At 33.5% G+C, this 24,302-nt stretch overlaps 2 protein-coding genes across 2 annotated transcripts; both read right to left on the bottom strand.

Annotated features, from left to right (window-relative positions):
* Positions 1–13,319: 13,319 nt before the first annotated feature.
* LOC134255461 (putative ankyrin repeat protein RF_0381) lies at positions 13,320–16,518 on the bottom strand. The gene is made up of 2 exons (XM_062738004.1): positions 15,030–16,518; positions 13,320–13,348 (listed from the first exon to the last, which is right to left on the bottom strand). The coding sequence occupies exons 1-2, from the start codon at positions 16,516–16,518 to the stop codon at positions 13,320–13,322; spliced, it is 1,518 nt and encodes a 505-aa protein (XP_062593988.1).
* Positions 16,519–21,321: 4,803 nt separating this feature from the next.
* On the bottom strand, positions 21,322–22,721 carry LOC134255458 (uncharacterized). The gene is made up of 2 exons (XM_062738003.1): positions 21,957–22,721; positions 21,322–21,445 (listed from the first exon to the last, which is right to left on the bottom strand). Exons 1-2 carry the CDS (start codon positions 22,710–22,712, stop codon positions 21,422–21,424), a joined length of 780 nt encoding a protein of 259 aa, XP_062593987.1. The 5' UTR covers positions 22,713–22,721; the 3' UTR covers positions 21,322–21,421.
* Positions 22,722–24,302: the final 1,581 nt, after the last annotated feature.

Genomic DNA, 24,302 nt, shown 5'->3' with positions numbered 1-24,302 from the left:
CAAAAAAGGGTCCCGTCCTGCGTTGGGCGTTGGTTATTAATGCAATTATGCATAAACACTTGACCTTAAGTGAATGATTTCTTTATCTGGTTGAAAAATCCTTAAATGGGGTAAAGCAACATTCATTTATCAATCACAATCATTTAGGAACCCCCCTCCACTTTATCAGTTTATTTTCTAGGACAGGACTAATGTTATCGTAACTTATGTCGATGATATCAAAGAAGTGTGATAAATAGATTGAGTCGTCTCAATATTTTGACCCAGTTAACAATTGAAAATATGGATCAAATGATACTAGTACGGAAGTGTCCATATAAAAATTTTGTGTGTACCCATAGGAAAAAAGTGTATAATACAAATAATAAATGCATGTTACCGATTCAACAAAGATTGCTTTTATCATTTCTAGAAAATATTCAGTACTCATAAGGAAATACAAAGAATATTTGCAGAACTCATAACGAAGTTCAAAGAAGTAACATATATAGATATATTAAACTATCATTATAAATATAAAAGATAACTCATATTCACACCTTATATTCTATAAAAAGTTTATTAGACATTTCAAAGAAACGTCTCCACTTGTAATTTCATGACATCCAGTCTTCTCAGTCCTTCGATTTTTAGATTTTTTAGTAAAAAGTTCCATTTTTAAGTAAATATGCTTGGCTTTAATATAGCTTAGTAAATCAACAGAAAATTGTAATATTACCAAAAGTTTATAAAAAGAAAAAAATCTACATAAGCTGATATCCTTCAATGTGAGTAGTTAGCTTTTTCTGCAAATATCGTCAAAATGAAGTGAAAAGTTTTTATTTAGGTGTCATAACCACCTTTAACCAAATTCATAATTTGGTAGTCACTTTTTATGTCTATAAGGATTTTACATGCAAATTTTGGTGTTGGTTAAAAGTGGCTATGACATGCGTAGGAGTTATCTAACACAGCAACCCTCTTGTGTTTTCCCATTACTCTAATGCTGATAAGGACCGATAGTACCTTACTTTGTGACCCTATATCATTAAAAATACTATTGTATCATTAACCAACCAATATTTATCATTAAATTGAAAGAGAAGCCTATTGATTCATGCAATTTTTAAGGGAAAAAATACTTTCTGAAAATTTGAAGTCATTGTAGGCCGCAAAACGGCCTTATAGAGAATGATCCTTTTTACAGAGGAATGTATGGAATCCGGATAGGGCCACGCAGTTCACTATCGAATCATCGCACCATCGAGGTTTAGGTCGATAGTGCGATGAAGAGATAATGCGATGACGATGAGGCGATGGTGCGATAGCGCGATGACGATGATGCTATGGCGCGACAATGCGATGACGATGGTGCGATAATGCGATGACGCGATGGTACGATGACGCGATGGTGCGATAGTGATGACACGATGATGCGATGACGATGGTGCGATAGTACGATGACGATGAAGCGATATTCACTATCGCTCAATCGTGCTATCGCACCATCGCCATCGCATTATCGCGCCATAGCATCATCGTCATCGCGCTATCGCATCATCGCTTCATCGTTATCGCACCACCGTTTCATCGTTATCGCGCCATCGACCTTTAAGTTGATGCTCGATGGTGCGATAGTGAAGTGCGTGGCCCTATCCGGATTCCATAGGAATGTATTGAAAAAAAATTTTTCAAGATAGCCAAGCCATGATTTTTAATACCTTATAAATTGAAATTATAGTGAGACGCAAATTTAGTGATTTGTCCTTCAAAAGTGGTATTTGCTTTTTTAGCGAAATGAAATTTTTGCTATTTCAAAAAGTTCATTAAGGAAGCTATTACAGAAAAGTGCAATTAATTTTTAGCCATATTCAATTTTAAGCGATATTGGTACCCTCGCTAATAATGCCAAAATTTAACCCTCGCTAAAAAATTCTGCTTATAAGGTATAAATAATTTTCTCAAGGATATGGCACAGTCATTACTATCTAGTTTGTGTCGAAGTGTTTATCAGTTAATGTACATTGTATACTCATTAAGTTTGTTCAAATTTGGTTTCTGGGAGTAGGGTGGGGACAAACTAAGTGATCATTGTTTTACATAGAAATATAAAAGGGTAGTGAAAAGAAAATATTTTCATATTTATACACTAGCATCTTCAGGTGGTGTTCTTCAAGACTATAATTTCGTTCAGATTGGGGTCCTTGGGAATATGTTTAGGCTCTATAGGCAATAAGCTTTCTGGAAGGGGGGAAAATATCTTTTCAATTGACAAGAAGCATGCCATCATATTGAAAAGCAAACATTCTTCAGTTATGTGGAATGATTTTATCATAGGACTAGGGTTGGTACAAAATAATGGGTGTTGCTAAAGCGCGGAACGGAAAGCGGAACGGAACAAAAAACGGAATATATTATTTTGGATTAAATCACTTAAAATACAAAAATTTTATCATAAACGATATATCTTTTATATATTCAACCTCCACTATTAAATACAAGTTGATTTTGTAATGCTTGGTCTCTTATTTACGAAAATCGCTAACATAGCATTCACCTAGAATCGAATTTGAAAAAAAAGGTGGGGGGGGGGGGTTTAAAAGAACTTAAAAAGTATTAGACAAGCAAAAACACAAAAAGAAGACAATTGTTTGATTCGGGAGGGGGAATAAGTTCTAACTCCAACATCTTTCAGTACTAAATATTTGATATCTAGATGAATCATGGTAAGAGAAATAAAATGTAAAAAAAAAATTATTAAGATTACGTTTAGCGCAAACCTTTACGTTCAGCTCAAATAAACATCTCTTATATACACTGGTTAAAATTTTATTCAAAATAAAGTAGCTTTCTATATATACTGAAAGGAAAAAGAAACGCAGGGTAGCATAATTGTTGATAAAAATTTGACCACATGACCGAAAATTACGAAAATTGGTCAGAAGGGAAATTTAGTTACTGTGCATTAAAATCAGTATTCAGAATTACTCAACCGTAAAATTTATGACGTCACGTAGGGAAAGCGCTAAAAAGCCCAAAACACGTGCAATTTGATAACGACGTGTTTGTCCACAAATCTTGTTGTATTAGTTGATGTGTATGAGGTATGCACATCGTTTTTCAATATTAAGAGACATTATGAATTTCTTGCAATCTTGGCACAGTTTACGGAAGTTCAATGGGGTCTTGTTTTCGAATTGCCTAATTAATGAAAAAGGCAACAACGGTTTACTAAGCAGCCTCTTGTAAATTTTCCCCCATAAAACGTTTTAGCCGTTGTCAGAGAGGGTCTGGAGTGGTTTTCAATCAACCGTGACGATGACGATAACGCGAAACAGTGCCATGTTACGAGCGGGTTATTCGTCCTGCCATCTCTCAAATCGCTACCTTACTACCACAAAAACAGCCATTTATAGAGTACACCATTATAATCATTACATTCATACGAAATTTGAAAGAAAACAATTCCGCATTTTGGTTTTTTGAGCCAGTCAACTTACTGTTGTATTCCTGTCACTGGCGCATGCGCACGCCGTTTGACTTATTTTTTTTGCGTGGTTACCCATGCTAAATATAGCCAGGGTTTGAAAGATTAACACTCTGATGAAATTCCATGCAAAGGAGAAATAAGACTCTGACAGATGCACGAGATAGATATTGAAGAAAATGAGAGTTTTCGATTTTCCCTTTTGGGAGGTATCGTCATTTGAGCTTCAATAACTCATGAATAATTAGACAAAATCATATGAGAATTTGGTTATATCTTTTTGAAAGATGATTTTAAAAGTAAGATAGGAAAACTAAAATGTATCTTAAGAAAAACAAATTTACTTCACCTCAAAAGTTTACCCTGCGTTTCTTTTTCCTTTCAGTATATTTAAATTCTGAATAGACAAAGTTGGAAAACTTTCATGTGGTAGATATAATGCAGAATCTTTGCATTCAGTGAAGTTAAATTATGTTTGTTTGCGGTACAAATGTGTGTATGTTTAGCGTGTGTGTGTATATGAATGACCCCGTAAAAATGAGCTTGTTTTCCCACTCATCGGAAAGGTCTGAAAAGTTGTAATAGGTCTGCCCCTTTTTTGTGTTCAAAATATAAATAAGGTTTAATAAATCAATTTTTAATGTGGATGTGGGCCCTTACACAGACTCGAAACTGCCACTCCCCCTTTCATGATTCGCGAATTCGACACTGCATGTACAATGTGAATATTACAAGTAGTTATTTTTGTCTTTACAGACATTGACATTGGAAACAAATTGAAAGAGGGGGGGGGGGTCAGTAAAAAATTTCCAACATACAACAAATTTGACAAGCAAAAAATTGGGATATGTCATTTGCCCAAACACGAAAATCCTATTTCGTGGAAGCGGGGGGAGGGGGGGGGGCGAATTTTTTTCAGTACCATTTTTTCCACGGAGGGTGTTTATATGACTCATGATTATATAATAGTTTACAATAAATTTTTATTAGAAATGATTTTTACAACAGGAATATTGCTCTTTTATCTGATTTATATCGAATCTTTGTTATTTGTTTGACAAAAATTTTCCGTTTTCCGTTCCGTTCCGCTTTCCGTTCCGTTTTCCGTTCCGCGTTTTAGCAACACCCCAAAATAACAGGATCCTAATTTTACATAATGTATGAATGCAGAAAAATGACTAGACACTAGTACAGGACAACAGAACCATGTTGATTGTTTATTGTTGGTTATTGTTTAGATGTTACAATAAAAGGATTGGATACAAGTTCTTAAAACTTAGAACATCCCAGAAGACACTAAACTTTGAATTAATTTCAAGTCTGAAATCACAAAATATCTCTAACAACAGAAAACATAGAGTTCTTGATACAACCATTTCCCACAATAAATGAAAATCCACTTCAATTGACTTCATAGACAGCTGCATTGCTTGCTATTTGTTCAAATTATGACGTCATTAACTTGTTCTTTTTCCTGTATTTTCTTGAAAAGTTGCATAATTTATCAATTTTCAGTGGAATTTTCTTCAGAAAACATACTTTGCCACCGTCGCCCACAAAGATTTTGAGATACATGTATGTGATTTTTCAAAGCAGTTTATAAAATATCCAAAAACTGAACTGAGCGACGGTGGCAGACACTATTTTCTAAAGGAAAATACAAGTAAGCACAGAAATTAGTCATTTTGAGGCTTTTCTGCATTTAATTTAGAAATGTACCAAATTAATGACGTCATATTTCCAGAACGATCCTACTTCATGTCATTTTCTTTGATGATTTATCATATTCATCTACTCAACTCTTGTTAAGCCAATTTCATAAATTTTTAAGAACGTTGAATTTTTAGGGCACAATACAGCACAAACCGTGCCCTCTTCTTTAAACTTATAATACCATTACATGTTCTTGGACAAATTAGCATGTGTTACCAGGGGTTTTGAAAAGATAACAAATTTTGAACATTTTTGCTTTATTCAAAGAAAAATCACTTCTAATTTCATATCATGTTAATAAACATTGTATCTAAAAATGGATAAAAAATTCTACTTTTAATTATACCTTTCTGAAAAGTTCTAAGAACCTTGAAGCACATTGAGAGACATATAATGAAAATTGTTTAAAGATCCAATTTTCAAGCTTCATTTAAAGACATTTTGAATTAAATTATAATTAAAGAGTTGTCCTACCTGACTGAGGGTCGGATTCCCTTAAGTCAAAACTTGACTGACGTTTTCTCACAAAATGATAGGCCATTATCTTTACACTGATTTTTCTACAAATCGCTTTCGTTCACCCGATCATGACATATAGTACATGGTGTATAGGGGATGCTTTATCCTTATTGGCACCTCATCCCAGGTCTGAATCTCTGGAGCCCTGTGTTTGCTCCCGATTGTTATTGTTTCAGTGTGATTTTTAGTTTGATTTCTGTTTGTTATCTTCACTTTTCATTATTTGGTCTTGATTTTCTGGAGACATTTTTCCTCCAGGCCCTTCAGACTTATTAAAGATCTATGTGAGGTATAATTTCCGATTTTAGCCCTAGTTTCGCCGTAATATCCCAAGTTGGCATAAACTTGAACGCATATAGCATAGATATGTTTTGTAGTTATGTTTCCATATCATTATGCCTTAAGACTCCAAAGTCCGATGGTGACGCCAAAGTCCGATGGTCTCGCCAAACCCCGATGGTCTGCGCCAAACCCCGATGGCTCGTTGTCTTTACGGACGCCAATTTGAAAGTCCGATGGTCATGCCAAAGTCCGATGGCTCGTTTACTATGAGACACGCGACGCTAATGTGCGTTGGTCTGACACGCCAAAATCCGATGGTGCGGAGGAACAATTAACGTTTATGACGTCACAATAGTCCGACGTCATGACGTTATTTTGCACTCAAAATCCATTGATTCAGTATTCGTCTCACATATACGTTTTTACTGATATTGCTTTTTGTTTTCACCCACCAGAGGTATTAGGGTTGGTCCTCGTACACCATTCGAGTTATAAGGGTTAGTCCTTAAACACTAAGACGTTTCTTCGAAGCCACCCGAGAGATTTTAGGGTTAGTCCTCGCACACTATTGTACTGATTTAGATTAGTCCTGCACCCACCTGTGATAGTTAAGTTAGAGTTGATACTCATTGTTCGACTGATAAGTCTTAGTCTAGCACCTATACATCCAAAAGCCGAGGGTTAGTCTTTCTATTTATGATACTTTTTATTTATTTATTGGCATGGCGTGGCATCGCATTTTTTTGCACAGTAGTACTATGACGTCATAGACGTTAATTGTTTTCTGTGCCATCGGACTTTGGCGTGTCAAACCATCGGGGTTTGGCGCAGACCATCGGACTTTGGCGTGACCATCGGACTTTGGAGTTCCATCGCACTTTGGAGTCCTACATATAAAATCTCCCTGCTTATATCATTTTCTTTTTTCAGTTTTTTTCAATAAAATTTGGTATGAATTACCACTTGAGTAATTATGATTCGACACTGCTGTGAATACATGCATTTTAATGCTCTGCCTTTCTTAAGAACAGACTTCACGAAAATACTTTTTCCTATATGTATTCCATCTATCTATTTTTTACACCTTATCGTGGCCTTACCTTACTGAAGGGCCCATGATTCGAACAAATTTGAATCTTTAAAATTCTTGTAGAGTGATTGCACGAGTCTTTATTCATTGTGCATATTGCAATTTAATTAAGTAAAGTTCTTTAAAATATTTTATGTATTTTCATCTACGTCTTAGTGTAAAATGTAAAATTATGATCTCTGATTTTGCCCCCATCGTACGGTGGCTGGTAAAGGACACGGTGTAAGAATTTTTTTTTTATTCGTGGCCACGAAATAAAAATTCGTGGGAACGAAATAAAATTCGTGGCCAAGAAATAAAATTCGTGGCCAAGAAATAAAATTCGTGGCCACGAAATAAAGTTGTGCTGTATAATATCATTCTTAGCTTCTTCATTTGTATGTCGTTCAAGATGAACAGACTTATGTATTATTATCGTTCAACTGGAATAAATCAAATGAATTTTTATATAAAATCGTTATGGGTATTGAATAATATGCCTGAATTATCATTTCTTTTTGAAATTTGATTTTTATCGGTTATGATAATGAAGATAATTATGAACGAATAATTGTTGTGACCATTAATTCAACCTTTAAATAGTTTCAAAACTGATCTCACTACTCTAGTTCATCGCATTTTTCCCCATATAATACATGTACCTATATTGAAGAGCACACACTTTAATTTGTATTAAACAGTTGAGTTTTATGCGAAAACAATCATGATGACAATATCTGAGTATTGCTTTTATTTTTAAGATGTCACGTTTCCGATAATAGGGGCTTACTCTGCCACTGATTATTACAAATAAAAAATGAGTGATTGACTTAGAAAAGCCTTACAATAACACACTATTTATTTGAAACATCTAGCATTAAATGTGTGAAGAACATTGAAAAATGCACTAGACATAAGCTTAGCTATATGTAAATAACATATCTTCTCAACTTTTGTTTGCAGTTTTGTTCGCACGTGTATGCACACATTGGCGTCTAAATTACGAACTCTATATATTAATACAAAAGAGAGAAGAAGCTAAAATGGTTTATATAGGACAACTTTATTTCGTGGCTACGAATTTTATTTCATGGCCAAGAATTTTATTTCGTTCCCACGAATTTTAATTTCGTGGCCACGAATTTTATTTTGTTCCCGCGATTTTTTATTTCGTGGCCCAAATTTTATTTCGTTCCAACGAATTTCATTTTGTTCCCATGAATTTTTATTTCGTGGCCACGAATTTTTATTTCGTTCCCACGAATTTTATTTCGTGGCCAAGAATTAATAAAAAAAAAATTATCATAGCATGTCCTATACCAGCCATCGTACCATCGAACACACGACCATGATTGATATTTTATTCTTCATTATTTTCAAAAAAATACAAAAAATACAATTCCTTTTATACCCGAGATACTCTGGACAGGTTAAGTTGAAATTTATTTTCCGCTTGTACTGAACTTAAATATTTTAAAAGATCACAGCCACTACACAGAAATATTAAGGACATATTTCTGCATAAAAACTTAATTTCCATATTATTTCAGAAATTTCACTCGAGGACTCGGCTCATACTTTGTACAACGAGCACTACGCAAACTCAAGAGTTCATAAAACATTAATATAAATTTTGGAGAGGAGCAAACTCGGACATCTACATGTCAAAGTTCAAACATCAAAGGTCGGATCCGATGCCGTGCAGGAGTGAGCTTCCCTTGCCGACCATTCACACCGGCCGTGTAATTCTTGTCATGATTGAGACAAGAAGGGAAAAAATAGTCTACAATTCAGTGTGTAAATAATGGCATAACAATCATCAGTCCGTATGTAACTTATGATAGATTTGCTTAAAAAATCATTGTATGTAATATATGAGAAAAAATTTGAAAGAACCCTAAATGACGATTCAGCAAATTGCATCTCTATACACAACCCCTTTATTTCATATATGCATTGATGTATATATTTTGTCAGCATAAGGCATGGCAATAAGCTTTAAAATCTATCTGCACATTTATCGTTTTAATGTTTTACAGGGCTTTAAGAAAAGAACTATATGGTATTTTACAGGCATCAAATATCTATCGGTGATTCTTCATAGTACTAAATTTCATATATTTTCAAGCGTAACCTTTATTGATTTAATATTAGTCTTGCAATCTACCTGGCCTTTATATGCAGATATTCCAAAACTTCCTGAGTCCACGTGTTGAAATTGGATCCCAGTGTCTGACTTAATTTGGTTTTCTACGGAAGCTTTCATAAGTAGACAGATAACAGAAAGAACAAGTTGTTTCTCATACAAAGGTTACTTAATATTGATGGTTGGGTATTAAGTAAATTATGTCGTCGTTGTCATTCTCTTAAATATTGAATGAACCTATTCAAGAGCTAAAGGGCAACGTTTTGAGTCATAAAGGTTAAGATCTTGACCTTATCTCTATTAATGATTAGAGGAAGATATATTGAGAGTCCTATAACATAGCGTTTCCTTAAAATTTCGACAAAAGATTTCAATTTTGATCGTAAAATGCTTTTGGCCAAAAACAAATTCAAAGATTGAATGAAATTCTAGTCTTCCCTTGTTTGTTGCGGTTGTGCTTGATTTTTTTCCCTTTGATTTTCATAATTCAGAAAATTAAAACAGTCTGTCCAAATTAGAACTTGTCACTTTTTTAAACCGACACTACAATTAATACTTCTACACAGCAAATGTAGACAAAGTAAAATGACCTGCGAAATTCAGGACGTGTTAAGTGTGATCAAAGTCTTTAAATTGAGAAGAAAGCACTCTAGATAAGTTATAGAACTCGTGTCTAATCATTTTGACTTGTCAATAAAATAAATTATGTTCAAGTTATTTTAGTAATCATACTGACATTTGGCATTGAGTATGATTTTTTATACTAGAAGACTTGATAATTCTTGCAAAAAACACTCTTTTCAATTTATTCGACTAAAGCACATTTCCATTTCCATAATGTACCTCTAAATCATTCATGTACATTGATTCGAAAATATATCTATATATATATATATATATATATATATATATATATATATATATATATATATATATATATATATATATATATATATATATATATATGTACGAAGGGTGATCAAAAAGTTCGCAAACTAATTGAATAACTTCCATACAAGAAACATATTTGGTTTTAATGTTGTTTATATTTTAAATTAATCCTCCCCGATTTTAATGCACATCAACCACCGTTCTGCGCATGCGCGAATCACGTGATATTGGCGGTCACGTGACCCCCTCCGTAGTGTTCTGTCACAAAAGTTAAAAGATTTTTCCGAGTTTTATATTTATTTCCATGTAAGTTAATTTTTATGACAAGAACTGTTAATTTGTCAGAAATGGTCATATCTCGGCAACAGAATGGGTGGATAATAACATCCTTTCCAAAAATAAGCATGGCGACCATTAAAACACAAATCTTCTGTCTCAGAAGAGACCTTTAAATTTATTCAAGGTGGATAGAGAATGGGTGCATCCTTTTTATCATATCTAATATGTTTAAAATCTAAAGTAAACGATATCTTAGGTATTTAATACCTATATCATTGTTCAAATATTCAACTATTTTTCAAAGTGCTACATGTAATTGGAGGTCTTTGATAGCAAATTGCTTAATTAAAAATACATATCTTTTCGAACTTGCTTTCACTGGGCAAGATGACAAGTATCATTTTTAACCATCAGCCTTCCTTCACTAAAACGATTAATCCAATCATTAATTGGATTTATAGGAAATCATTTATCTCAATAAACTGTGTACAAATTATTATATGATACTGTAGAGGGATTTCTAAGATATTACAATAAAATGTACAGTCGTTTGTTGAACGAGTTCGACCGAGACAACCATTTTTCGTCACAAGTGACATAAATAGTGACGTCATTTTTACATTGTGATGTCACAAACAAGGAGAGAAACTTTATTCAGCATATGTTATTTATAGACCTTGTGTATGGCTATGTGTGTACCGAATTTCATTCTAATCTGAATTGTGGTTTTGTAGATATAGAGCTAGTTTGCGAACTTTTTGATCACCCCTCGTACATTAAACACTAAAGCAAGAAGTTACACTGTATATCTTAGCTGTGTTTTATTATACTTGCAATGCATTTAAATGTGCATTAACAAATGAAAAATTCGAAGCAATAATTAAGCACATGATGATAAAACGATTACCAGAGATGACAACATAAAATAATATCTTCATATGCAAATTATCATTTATATTCATCTTCTCATGTTTATAGATTAAGTAACTATTTAAAAAGGTAAAGCTAAAAAAAATTATATCCTCTTACAACACGAAATATATAATAATTCTTTAAACAAATGATAGAGAAAAAAGAAAACTTTTAAAGATAAGGTTTCAAAAGGTAATTCCATTCTCTAGTGATATCAAAAGTTAAGCAAACTTTTACATATATAGATATTTCATAATTTCAACGATGTAAGGCATCACGCAATAGAATTTTTTTTGAAAGAGTGTTTTGAAAATGTCTGATCACAATATATGATTAATTAAATGAATATGAAATATCCCTTGCAGAATTTTCAGTTCTCTATGCTATTAAAATGACAAAGGCGATAACTAATTACCCGCTTTTCTTAGTTCATATATTTTCTTTAGTGTATTTTAATTGTAAAATGCTTTCCTCAAAAGCACACTTTTATGAACTATTTATATAATTAAAAGTATTTGGAATTTTCATTATTTAAGACTATGTAAGAAGTATTTACCTACATTATATTTGTCTGACATCTTTTAAATACGTTAAGGACACTTATTCTTTTAGATTGATTATGTTAAACTACATAAAGTAAAAATAGTTTCTATACTTTGAATCTGTTAAAGTATTCTGGTGGAGTCAATTCCAAAAAAAATGCAACAATAGCAGAACTTTAATTATATATTAATGACAATTGTACATCATCTATTTTTTTTTTAAATTTCAGAATTTTTTGTTCCCTTGTTGTAAAGTATAGATCAGAGAAAAAAATATAAGATTAACACTTCACACTACATGTCACAAATCTTACAAACACAAAAAACATAGCAATTCATGAAAACAAAATAATTAAGAGACACATTCATAAGACATTAAATGTCTTTCCACTTTGATTTGTAATAATTAGGATGAATATACATACCAAAAAATTGCATATAATGTTTGCAAAATAAAATTCTGTATGTACATATTATATTCGCCAAAAAAAAAAAAAAAAAAAATAAAGAATATGCTTTCAATCATGATTGCATGATTTAAAAAAGAAAACAATATACTATTGCCTACAAAAACATAAACAAAACTCAAACTACGTTAATAATTTATAAAAGCAATATTTCTTTTACACTTAGAATATCTATTTAATGACCAACCAACCACCCCCTAAACACCAGAGAAAATATGTCCTTTCTAATGAGCACTGGGAATGATCACATTCATATTAAGCCATATTAGAAAACACATCAATATATAGGAAAAGTTTAAAATATATCAGGAGAAATCGTCATTTTATACATTTGTACACACCATGATCAATTACAGTTGAACTTGGGTATCTCGAACACCGATATGGTGAATACCGTGGATACGTTGAAGAGATTGTGAAGGCCAAACTCTTCATTCTTATAATATTTTACCATGGATATCTCGAATCCTTGGATGCATGGATCAAAGTTTTTTTCCCTCATTCTCAGTGAGTTCGATAACAAGATTCATATATACAATACATTAATCGGTTATTTATAATACACCAATATCTTATATTCACAACACCTCAAATTAGTAATTTTTACATTTGTCAATTTTTTGGCTTTAAAATTTTGTACTAATAATTCTCATGAATATTTTTTTTTAAATAATAATCAAATATACTACACATTAATCAACTTCATTTAATACCCTGATAAATTATTTACAAAACCTCATAAAAAAACACAATGAAGGAATTTTATACAACATATGAATCACATATATACATCACATGAATGAGATATATACAACACATGGATCAGAGATATGTACAGCACTTGGATAAGATATATACAGCATATGGATCAAATATCTACAACACGTGGATATACAATACTAGTACATGAATCAGATACAATACATGGATCTGATGTACACAACGCATGGATCTGATATATACAACACATGAATCAGGTTATATTAACACTATCTATATCTGTATTATACAATAAAGACAGCATGTCAATCAATTATGTACACAACACCTTTATCTGATAAGCTATAAATTCAACCATAATACACATCATTAATACCATAAGATGCGAGAAAAACAGGTAGTAAAACAAATTACTTCCATTCCATTTCATGAAATATGTGGAAGTACTAAAAATGTGAAGTATGTACAAAGGAATTGTTTCAAACAGTTTCAATTCACAAAGACTACTTAATGCTGTAAATAAAAACCCAGATTTATCCATATTCTTTCATCAAATACTCTATACATTAATAAGCTACATACATTTATTACACACTTAGTAATAAATCAGGTTTTTTGCATATGTGATATGGCTGGCGTCCCAATAGCCGTATCAGCCCTGTAGGGCTGATATGGATTTCCAGGACTGATAACCTACATCAGCCCCGCAAATCCATATCAGCCCTGCAGGGCTGATACGGCTATTATTACGTCAATATCACACCCTTTGTAAATTAGCCACAAAAACAGCACTTGTGATCATACACAATTTTTGGTGGGTTCATATTCTTTTAATTTTAACTTTTTGAAAATAAGGTTAATCTTAATTTACAAATACATGTAATAGATTATTTTCAAATTAGGATCGAGTGCATTGTCATTGAAGTAGAAACAAACCCAAATCGTATGAGACAATAGACCATGTACATGTATGTAAGAAGTCCGTGCATGATTATTTACTTATTTTCTTCTCATCTTAATGTGTTCTGTATTTTATTACTAAGTATGTAATAAATATAAAAAAACATACCCTTTTCCACATCACATCCTGTATCAGCCCTCGACCAATATCAGCCCTCGGGCCTTCGGCCCTCTGGCTGATATTGGTGTCTCGAGCTGATACAGGATGTGATATGGAAAAAGGGTATGTATTATTCTCTATGTATAACACACCAATACATTATCTATACAAAACCTCATAACCAGCACAATGAAGGAATTTCATACAATATATAAATCAAATATATACATCATATAAATCAAATATATACAACACATGAATCAAATATATACAACACATGAATCAAATATATACAACACATGAATCAGATATATACGATCAGATATACAATACATCGATCAGATATATACAAGACATGGATCAGATAGGTATACGCAACTCATGAATAAGATATATACAAAACATGGAAATACAACCATTTTGATAAAAAAAATATACATTACATTAATAAGCAAGTATACATAAACACTGGCCTTTAGTGAAAAGTACAAGTGAAATATTGGATATCAATGAATAAATACAAATAAAGGATAGGTCTACATGTGTATTCGAAAAAAGTACATATAAAAATATTGATCCTTTATTAAAAAAATATACATATGACATATTGGACCTGAATAAAAAAGTACATTTAAAAACAATACTACTCGGATGAATTTTTACTTCATATATGACATTTTGAGCAGAAGATAGGTTTCTTAATGAAATCACTTTGCCGTTAGTGTCATTCAATATCAAAGGATTCCCTATTAGCGTGTTTTACTATGCGAGGTTTGTCAGTAAAAAAAAAGGTTTCCTATTGTTCGTTTGTCATTTTAAATTGCTTCTCGCCATCAACTAAACATACAACAACCTTCTCCCCATTCTTATTTTCAATATTAAGTAAATCGGGAAACTTTTCAACAAGAGAGCTACATATTTTTGTTTGATTTTGGACACAAGCGACGTGTAGGACCGTGTTACCCTCATTGTCCCCAACATTTAATAGGTCTGGGTAAGAATCTATCAAGTAATCAAACATTGCCTGTTTGTCCACGTGACCATCCATGTGTTTACCCACGTGACAAGAGAGATGTAGGACGGTCTGACCGGTACCTGTTTTACTGTGGACATCTAGACCTTTCTCCAACAGAAACTTAAAGATTTCTACCTCACCTCCGATAGCTGTATCATGTAATGCATTAAATCCATCATTGTCCTGAACAGTCAGTAGCTGCTGATAATTGTTCACCAAGTACTTGCACATTTGTATCTTACCAGTCATACAACATTTGTGGAGAACAGTTTTACCCTTTCTTGTTTTACTGTCTGTGGGTAGACCTTTGGCTATCAAAAGCTTAAGCAAATCAACGTTATCCCCCACGCCTGCAGAATGTATCACGGTTTCTTCATCATTGTCAGTGAGATCTACTAATTCCGGGTGATTATTGACCAAGTACTTACATATTGCTAACTTACCGTTCATACAGCACATGTGCAAGACCGTTTTACCTTTCTTTGTTTTACTCTTTACATCTAAGCCTTTGTTTATAAGAAATTGAAACAGAGCAACATTTCCTCTAAATGCTGCATCATGTAATACAGTTTTTCCTTCAAAGTCAATACTTCCCACCAAATTACTGTAACGTTTGACCAAATACTTACACATCTCTAAATGACCATTCAAACAGCATTTGTGAAGGACCGTTTTTCCTTTGTTTGTTTTACGGTTTATATCTAAGCCTTTGTTTATCAGAAATCTAAATAACGCAACATTTCCTCCCCAGGCTGCATCATGTAATACAGTTTCTCCATCATTGTCAATACTTCTCACCAAATCATTGTAACGTTTGACCAAGTACTTACACATCTCTAAATGACCATTCATACAGCATTTGTGAAGGACTGTTTTTCCCTTCTTTGTCTTGCTCTTTTCATCTAAGCCTTTGGCAATTAGACATTTCAGAAGATCAATATTACCCCCAAAGGCTGCGTCATGTAATACAGTTTCTCCTTCTTTATCAATAATTTTTACTAAGTCAGGATAATGTTTTAACAAGTACAGACACATGTTCAGCATACCATTCATACAACACTGATGTAAGACTGTTTTACCTTTCTTTGTTTTACTGAAAACATTAATACCTTTTCCCGTCACAAGTTTGAAAATGATAACATTGCCTCCATACGCTGCCTCATGTAACACATTTTCGTCCTCAACATCCTTTAGATGAAGAAAGTGAGGATATTTGTTGATCAAATACTCACACATTTGGATGTCACCATTTCTACACCACCAGTGTAACACCGTTTTGCCTGATTTATCTCTAATGCTTGCATCCAAACCTTTGTCTATCATTAACTGAAACAATTCAACATTACCTTTTCTGGCGGCGCAAAGTAACACTGTCTCCCCATCATTATCAATGATATGAAGTAATTTTGGATAATGTTCAACCAGATATTTACACATAGTATAATTCTTATTAATGCATGCCACATGAAGAACCGACTGACCATCGTTTGTAAGATCGTTATCACTCATACCAACTGACAAAAGGTAGGAAAATATGTTTAACTTTCCGTGTTTAGCTGCAACATGCAGAACAGTGTATCCGTCATATTTAATGATGTGAAAAAGTTGGGGATACCTTTGAACCAGATATTTACACATTTCAAGGTCCCCATTTCTGCATAAAATATGAAGAACAGATTCGCCTTCAATTGTGAGATCGTTTACACTCTTAAAAACAGTCAGTAAAAAAGAAAATAAGACAGAATTCCCTTTACTCGCCGCAGCATGTAGAACTGTATATCCGTCATTGTCAATGATATGCAAAAGTTGGGGGTAATTTTGCACAAGATACTTACACATTTCAAGGTTTCCATTCCGACATAAAATATGAAGAACAGATTCAACATCATTTTTGATGGCATTTACGTTTAATACAGTGAATAAATAAGAACACAATGCCATGTTCCCTCTTTTTGCTGCAGCATGTAAAACTGTATCTCCGTCATTGTCAATGGCATTCAAAAGTTGAGGATGATTTTGGGCCAAATACTTACACATTTCAAGGTTTCCATTCCGGCAGAAAATATGAAGAACAGATTCGCCATCATTTGTGACAGCATTAACGAGTTCGAACAAACAGTTAATAAATAGTTGAATAATTCAGAGTTTCCTCCTCTCGCTGCAGCATGTAGAACTGTATCTCCGTCATTGTCAATGGCATTCAAAAATTGAGGATGATTTTGGGCCAAATACTTACACATTTCAAGGTTTCCATTCCGGCAGAAAATATGAAGAACAGATTTGCCATTATTTGTGATAGCATTAACGTTCGAACAAACAGTTAATAAATAGTTGAATAATTCAGAGTGTCCTCCACTCGCTGCGGCATGTAGAACTGTATCTCCGTCATTGTCAATGGCATTCAAAAGTTGAGGATGATTTTGGGCCAAATACTTACACATTTCAAGGTTTCCATCCCTGCATAAAATATGAAGAACAGATTCGCCATCATTTGTGACAGCATTAACGTTTGAACAAACAGTTAATAAATAGTTGAATAATTCAGAGTGTCCTCCTCTGGCTGCGGCATGTAGAACTGTATTTTCGTCATTGTCAATGGCATTCAAAAGTTGAGGATGATTTTGGGCCAAATACTTACACATTTCAAGGTTTCCATCCCTGCATAAAATATGAAGAACAGATTTGCCATCATTTGTGACAGCATTAACGTTCGAACAAACAGTTAATAAATAGGAGAATAATTCAGAGTGTTCTCCTCTGGCTGCGGCATGTAGAACTGTATCTCCATCATTGTCAATGGCATTCAAAAGTTGGGGATGATTTTGAGCCAAATACTTACACATTTCAAGGTTTCCATTCCAGCATAAAATATGAAGAACAGATTTGCCATTATTTGTCATAGCATTAACGTTCGAACAAACAGTTAATAAATAGGAGAATAATTGAGAGTGTCCTCCTCTCGCTGCGGCATGTAGAACTGTATTTCCGTCATTGTCAATGGCATTCAAAAGTTGAGGATGATTTTGGGCCAAATACTTACACATTTCAAGGTTTCCTTTCCAGCATAAAATATGAAGAACAGATTTGCCATCATTTGTGACAGCATTAACGTTCGAACAAACAGTTAATAAATAGGAGAATAATTGAGAGTGTCCTCCTCTCGCTGCGGCATGTAGAACTGTATTTCCGTCATTGTCAATGGCATTCAAAAGTTGAGGATGATTTTGGGCCAAATACTTACACATTTCAAGGTTTCCATTCCAGCATAAAATATGAAGAACAGATTTGCCATTATTTTTGATAGTATTAACGTTCGAACAAACAGTTAATAAATAGTTGAATAATTCAGAGTGTCCTCCTCTGGCTGCGGCATGTAGAACTGTATCTCCGTCATTGTCAATGGCATTCAAAAGTTGAGGATGATTTTGGGCCAAATACTTACACATTTCAAGGTTTCCATTCCAGCATAAAATATGAAGAACAGATACGCCATTATTTGTGATAGCATTAACGTTCGAACAAACAGTTAATAAATAGTTGAATAATTCAGAGTGTCCTATTCTGGCTGCGGCATGTAGAACTGTATCTCCGTCATTGTCAATGGCATTCAAAAGTTGAGGATGATTTTGGGCCAAATACTTACACATTTCAAGGTTTCCATTCCAGCATAAAATATGAAGAACAGATTTGCCTTTATTTGTGATAGCATTAACGTTCGAACAAACAGTTAATAAATAGGAGAATAATTCAGAGTGTTCTCCTCTCGCTGCGGCATGTAGAACTGTATTTCCGCCATTGTCAATGGCATTCAAAAGTTGAGGATGATTTTGGACCAAATACTTACACATTTCATGGTTTCCCTTCCGGCAGAAAATATGAAGAACAGATTTGCCATCATTTGTGACAGCATTAACGTTCGAACAAACAGTTAATAAATAGGAGAATAATTGAGAGTTTCCTCCTCTCGCTGCGGCATGTAGAACTGTATCTCCGTCATTGTCAATGGCATTCAAAAGTTGAGGATGATTTTGGGCCAAATTCTTACACATTTCAAGGTTTCCATCCCCGCATAAAATATGAAGAACAGATTTGCCATTATTTGTGATAGCATTAACGTTCGAACAAACAGTTAATAAATAGTTGAATAATTCAGAGTGTCCTCCTCTGGCTGCGGCATGTAGAACTGTATCTCCGTCATTGTCAATGGCATTCAAAAGTTGAGGATGATTTTGGGCCAAATACTTACACATTTCAAGGTTTCCATTCCAGCATAAAATATGAAGAACAGATTCGCCATTATTTGTGATAGCATTAACGTTCAAACAAACAGTTAATAAATAGGAGAATAATTCAGAGTGTCCTCCTCTCGCTGCGGCATGTAGAACTGTATCTCCGTCATTGTCAATGGCATTCAAAAGTTGGGGATGATTTTGAGCCAAATACTTACACATTTTAACGTTTCCCTTCCGGCATAAAATATGAAGAACAGATTGGCCATTATTTGTGATAGCATTAACGTTCGAACAAACAGTTAATAAATAGTTGAATAATTCAGAGTGTTCTCCTCTGGCTGCGGCATGTAGAACTGTATCTCCGTCATTGTCAATGGCATTCAAAAGTTGAGGATGATTTTGGGCCAAATACTTACACATTTCAAGGTTTCCATCCCGGCATAAAATATGAAGAACAGATTTGCCATCATCTGTGACAGCATTTACGTTCGAACAAACAGTTAATAAATAGGAGAATAATTGAGAGTTTCCTCCTCTCGCTGCGGCATGTAGAACTGTATCTCCGTCATTGTCAATGGCATTCAAAAGTTGAGGATAATTTTGGGCCAAATACTTACACATTTCAAGCTTTCCATCCCCGCATAAAATATGAAGAACAGATTCGCCATTATTTGTCATAGCATTAACGTTCGAACAAACAGTTAATAAATAGGAGAATAATTCAGAGTGTTCTCCTCTGGCTGCGGCATGTAGAACTGTATCTCCGTCATTTTCAATGGCATTCAAAAGTTGAGGATGATTTTGGGCCAAATACTTACACATTTCAAGGTTTCCATTCCAGCATAAAATATGAAGAACAGATTGGCCATTATTTGTGATAGCATTAACGTTCGAACAAACAGTTAATAAATAGTTGAATAATTCAGAGTGTTCTCCTCTGGCTGCGGCATGTAGAACTGTATCTCCGTCATTGTCAATGGCATTCAAAAGTTGAGGATGATTTTGGGCCAAATACTTACACATTTCAAGGTTTCCATCCCCGCATAAAATATGAAGAACAGATTTGCCATCATTTGTGACAGCATTTACTTTCGAACAAACAGTTAATAAATAGGAGAATAATTGAGAGTTTCCTCCTCTCGCTGCGGCATGTAGAACTGTATTTCCGCCATTGTCAATGGCATTCAAAAGTTGAGGATAATTTTGGGCCAAATACTTACACATTTCAAGCTTTCCATCCCCGCATAAAATATGAAGAACAGATTCACCATTATTTGTCATAGCATTAACGTTCGAACAAACAGTTAATAAATAGGAGAATAATTCAGAGTTTCCTCCTCTGGCTGCGGTATGTAGAACTGTATCTCCGTCATTGTCAATGACATTCAAAAGTTGGGGATGATTTTGGACTAGATACTTACATAGTTTAATATGCCCTTTTCTACAGGCCATTTTTAGTGGTGTTGTCTTCCCATTTGTGTATTGTAATTTAACACCTCTCTCTTGAAGATATTCAAATATCTCAATATTCCCCGATTGCGCAGTCCAGTAAAGAGAATTTCCCTCATTAGAGTAATCCAAATCATTTGTCAATAAATCAGGATAGGTTTCACAAATGTACTTCACCATATCTAACTTACCGTTTTGACAAGCATAGTGAAGAGCGTTACTACCATGATGAGATCTAGAATACGGATTAGATCCACTGTTTACCAACATTTTAAAGGCATCTATTTGCCCAGCAAATGCAACAAAATGAAGAGCGTTTCCACCTTGTTCATTTTTAACATCACGCAGTAATGGATGATGTTTTAGGACAGAATCGATAAAATCGTTTTGACCAAAGAAACATATTTCATGTAGTAAACCTCCTTTTAAAAAGGACCATGAGGGGTGGTTTGAATTCTCTAATTGATTAAGATCCACATTTTCTGTAAATTTGAAAAGCATCTCAATATTTCCACTTTGCACTGCAAAGAAACAAGTTTTTAGATCATAAGCAACATCTCCTTTTAGAATAAGGTCCACAACCTCGACACGATTATACATACAGGCCTTGTTTAATGAGTTATACTTCTGTCTTTCTGATGAACATGGTAATAGATATTCTACCAATGTATCATTACCAGCCCCTGCAAAATGAACCAACATTGAATCACCATTTTCATCAATGTTGTCTATCATGATCTGTTTATATTCCTCATTTAGCATGACCTCCTCTGTAAACTTTTCGTCCGACCAAAGTTCCATTAAAGAAACTGATTTGTATTCAGAAGCTTTCTTTCCTTTAATAATATCAAAAATTCTACTTTTGAGGTCTGGGAACAAATTGTTGTCTATAATGATTGAATTAGGGGCTTTGGTTGTAGTTGAAAGAGTTATTAACAGGGAAGGAGCACAAGCTCTTACAATTTCATTTGGATATTCTTGACAAACATAAAGAAAAAGACTTTCTTGGACAGAACTATGAGTAAATCTGTACTCCTTTTTAACAACATCGTGGTGTATATAAGAACCTACATAATATCCGACGGAATCGTGAAATTTGATTAATGAATCATCTTTCTCTAATTTCATTATTTTTAAAGCCTGTTTTTTTCTTTCCCTGTCCTTAAGAGGTGTCTCAATTATTTCATCCCATACCTTTCCTCCACAAAGTAGAATGTAAATCAAAACAGCAGTTTTGTGTTCTTTTTCATTAATTCTCAGTTTGATTTCCTCTTGTAAATGTTTAACAGGGTGTTCAAAAATGTCGCCAATATTTTTTTTGCTTTTGTTTTGTGTTATATTTTTTAATATTTTGATACACTGAGGAATACCAATCATATTGCCAAATTTCCTGGTTTTTATAATCTCATCAGCGGACACGATAGTGTCTTTTAATTCGTACTTTGACAAAAAACATTCTAACTCCTCTCTGTTGATGTTATGTTCCATATCAGATATATCGACAATAGAATTTCTTAAAAAATCTATCCCACTAAGTCTGCTTTCACATTCCTTGTAAATATCATTTCTTAAAGTTGCTATTAACATATTTCCATCCCCGTTTTCATCATTGTTTAGAATAACTTTAATGAAGTCTTTCTGAATAATAAAGTAATGTACCTCGTCCTTAAGAACAGATCTTTCTCCGAACAAATTATCAAGAAATATTATAATTCTAGAACATTTCGGAACTTTTCCATAAAAATTTTCTAAAGATAACAGCTGTAAAGGTTGCATCTTTTTTTCTCTCATTAGTTCTTCAAGGATATGTTTAGCTAGTGTTGTTTTTCCGTCCCCTGGATTGCCTTTAAGAAAAACACATCTCTTTTCCTTTATTATTCGCATGGCTTTTTCACTTGCACGTGTTGTAACGAAAAGAGAACGCATTTCCTTTTCGAAGTTGTCCAACATATCTCTTGTTGTGTCTTTAATAGATATGGTATTGTTTATATATTATTAACTTGTATTTCAATATCGTATTCACAAAATCAAAGAGGAGAACGGTAAAACATTAGAACAAAATACAATAGTACAAAGAAATATAAATTAACCAAGATTCCAAATTAGCTTTTTTCCTAGGCTGTATTTTGAATTGGATTAGATTTTCATGAATCAAGAACTAAAAAATAAATAATAATTACCAATTTTCATCTTTAGTTCTGGCTCTATAGAAAAAAATATGATAAAACTATATAAAAGTGATGAATAACAAAATTAAGCAAACTTAAAACGTTTTATCGGATAAAATTTATATATATCCCATGGCCTTTTGATTTATACTTTGCTCTCTACAATTTGTAACAGAGAAATTGTATTTTTGCCGAACATTTTGTGAAATAGCATATGCTGAAAAGGAAACATTTATTTCCATTCCTTTGTCCATACGATATATCCTGTGAGCTTGAGATAAAATATACCACAGAGTCTGACACTTCTGTTTCATACTTAGATATTTTATTTGAAAAGACGTTAAAGGCTGTCTAACAACCAAGCTATATGATTAATGCGATGACTTGTATCGTCAATTTTCCTTACTTATGCAGCAATATACTTTCATCACCTGCATACGGAGTATATATATCTCAGTTGATTCGATAGCCAAGAGCATGCTCTACGAATAAACAATTTCTGTAACGATGTAAATTATTGACAAGCAATTTGATGAGACAAGGACAGCAGTCTCGTATAAGTTCACTATACTGTAAGTTCTATGGTCGATACAATGACCTTGTCAGGAAATACAATTAATCATGAGTCAAATGTTGAATGGCGTTTTTCATAGTTATTGTTAGTCCATTTTTTATACACTGAATTGACGACGGATATTTCCGTTATTTCCCGATCATGACAAGGAGCACAATGCAGGTATGACCGGTCAGCAGAGGATGCTCACTCTTCCATTGCACCTGATCCCACCTCTGATGTCTCGGAGGTCTGCGTTTTCTTTACTCCTATTTTGTATTGTTTTATGGACTTTGAGATTTAATACTATTCGTTATCTTCATATCCTTCTTTGTGAAAAATATGTTTTAATTAAAGGTTCAAATGCTACCTCAATCAAATTTGAGGACGTGGGCTACAGTTTCTGATACCATATACTATTTCATTTTTAGTGGCAACTTACAACTACATATGTTCGCGATCCAGCGCAACTTTGCAAATCAGATAGCTTTTCTGGAACTTTTGAAAATACCCAACTGGAAATCTCCTACGTTTTACCTTTATCTTTCTCTTTTATGTAGTAATATTCCACTATTACCTGCATATTTTCTTATACATCTCCCGACATATTCAACAAGAACATGCTCAATTTTAAACCAAGAGAGACTTCAGACAAATAGGTCGGAACACCAATAGCCTCTTAAAGTCAGTCTCGTAAATAATACGGTAATTAAAATGACCTCATTGGATAATAAAATCTTTTATTGGTCGTGTTTTGGGTGAATTGTTTAATACCAAATTCTTACACTATTAGATTATTGAATTTTTTTTTATTAATTT

Source organism: Saccostrea cucullata, unplaced genomic scaffold, assembly GCF_032062105.1.
Source record: "Saccostrea cucullata isolate Sc308-1 unplaced genomic scaffold, CSIRO_AGI_Scuc_v1 ctg3497, whole genome shotgun sequence".
Classification (NCBI taxonomy): Eukaryota; Metazoa; Mollusca; class Bivalvia; order Ostreida; family Ostreidae; genus Saccostrea; species Saccostrea cuccullata.
Note: the sequence above shows the minus strand (reverse complement) of the source record. Positions and strands in the feature narration are given on the sequence as shown.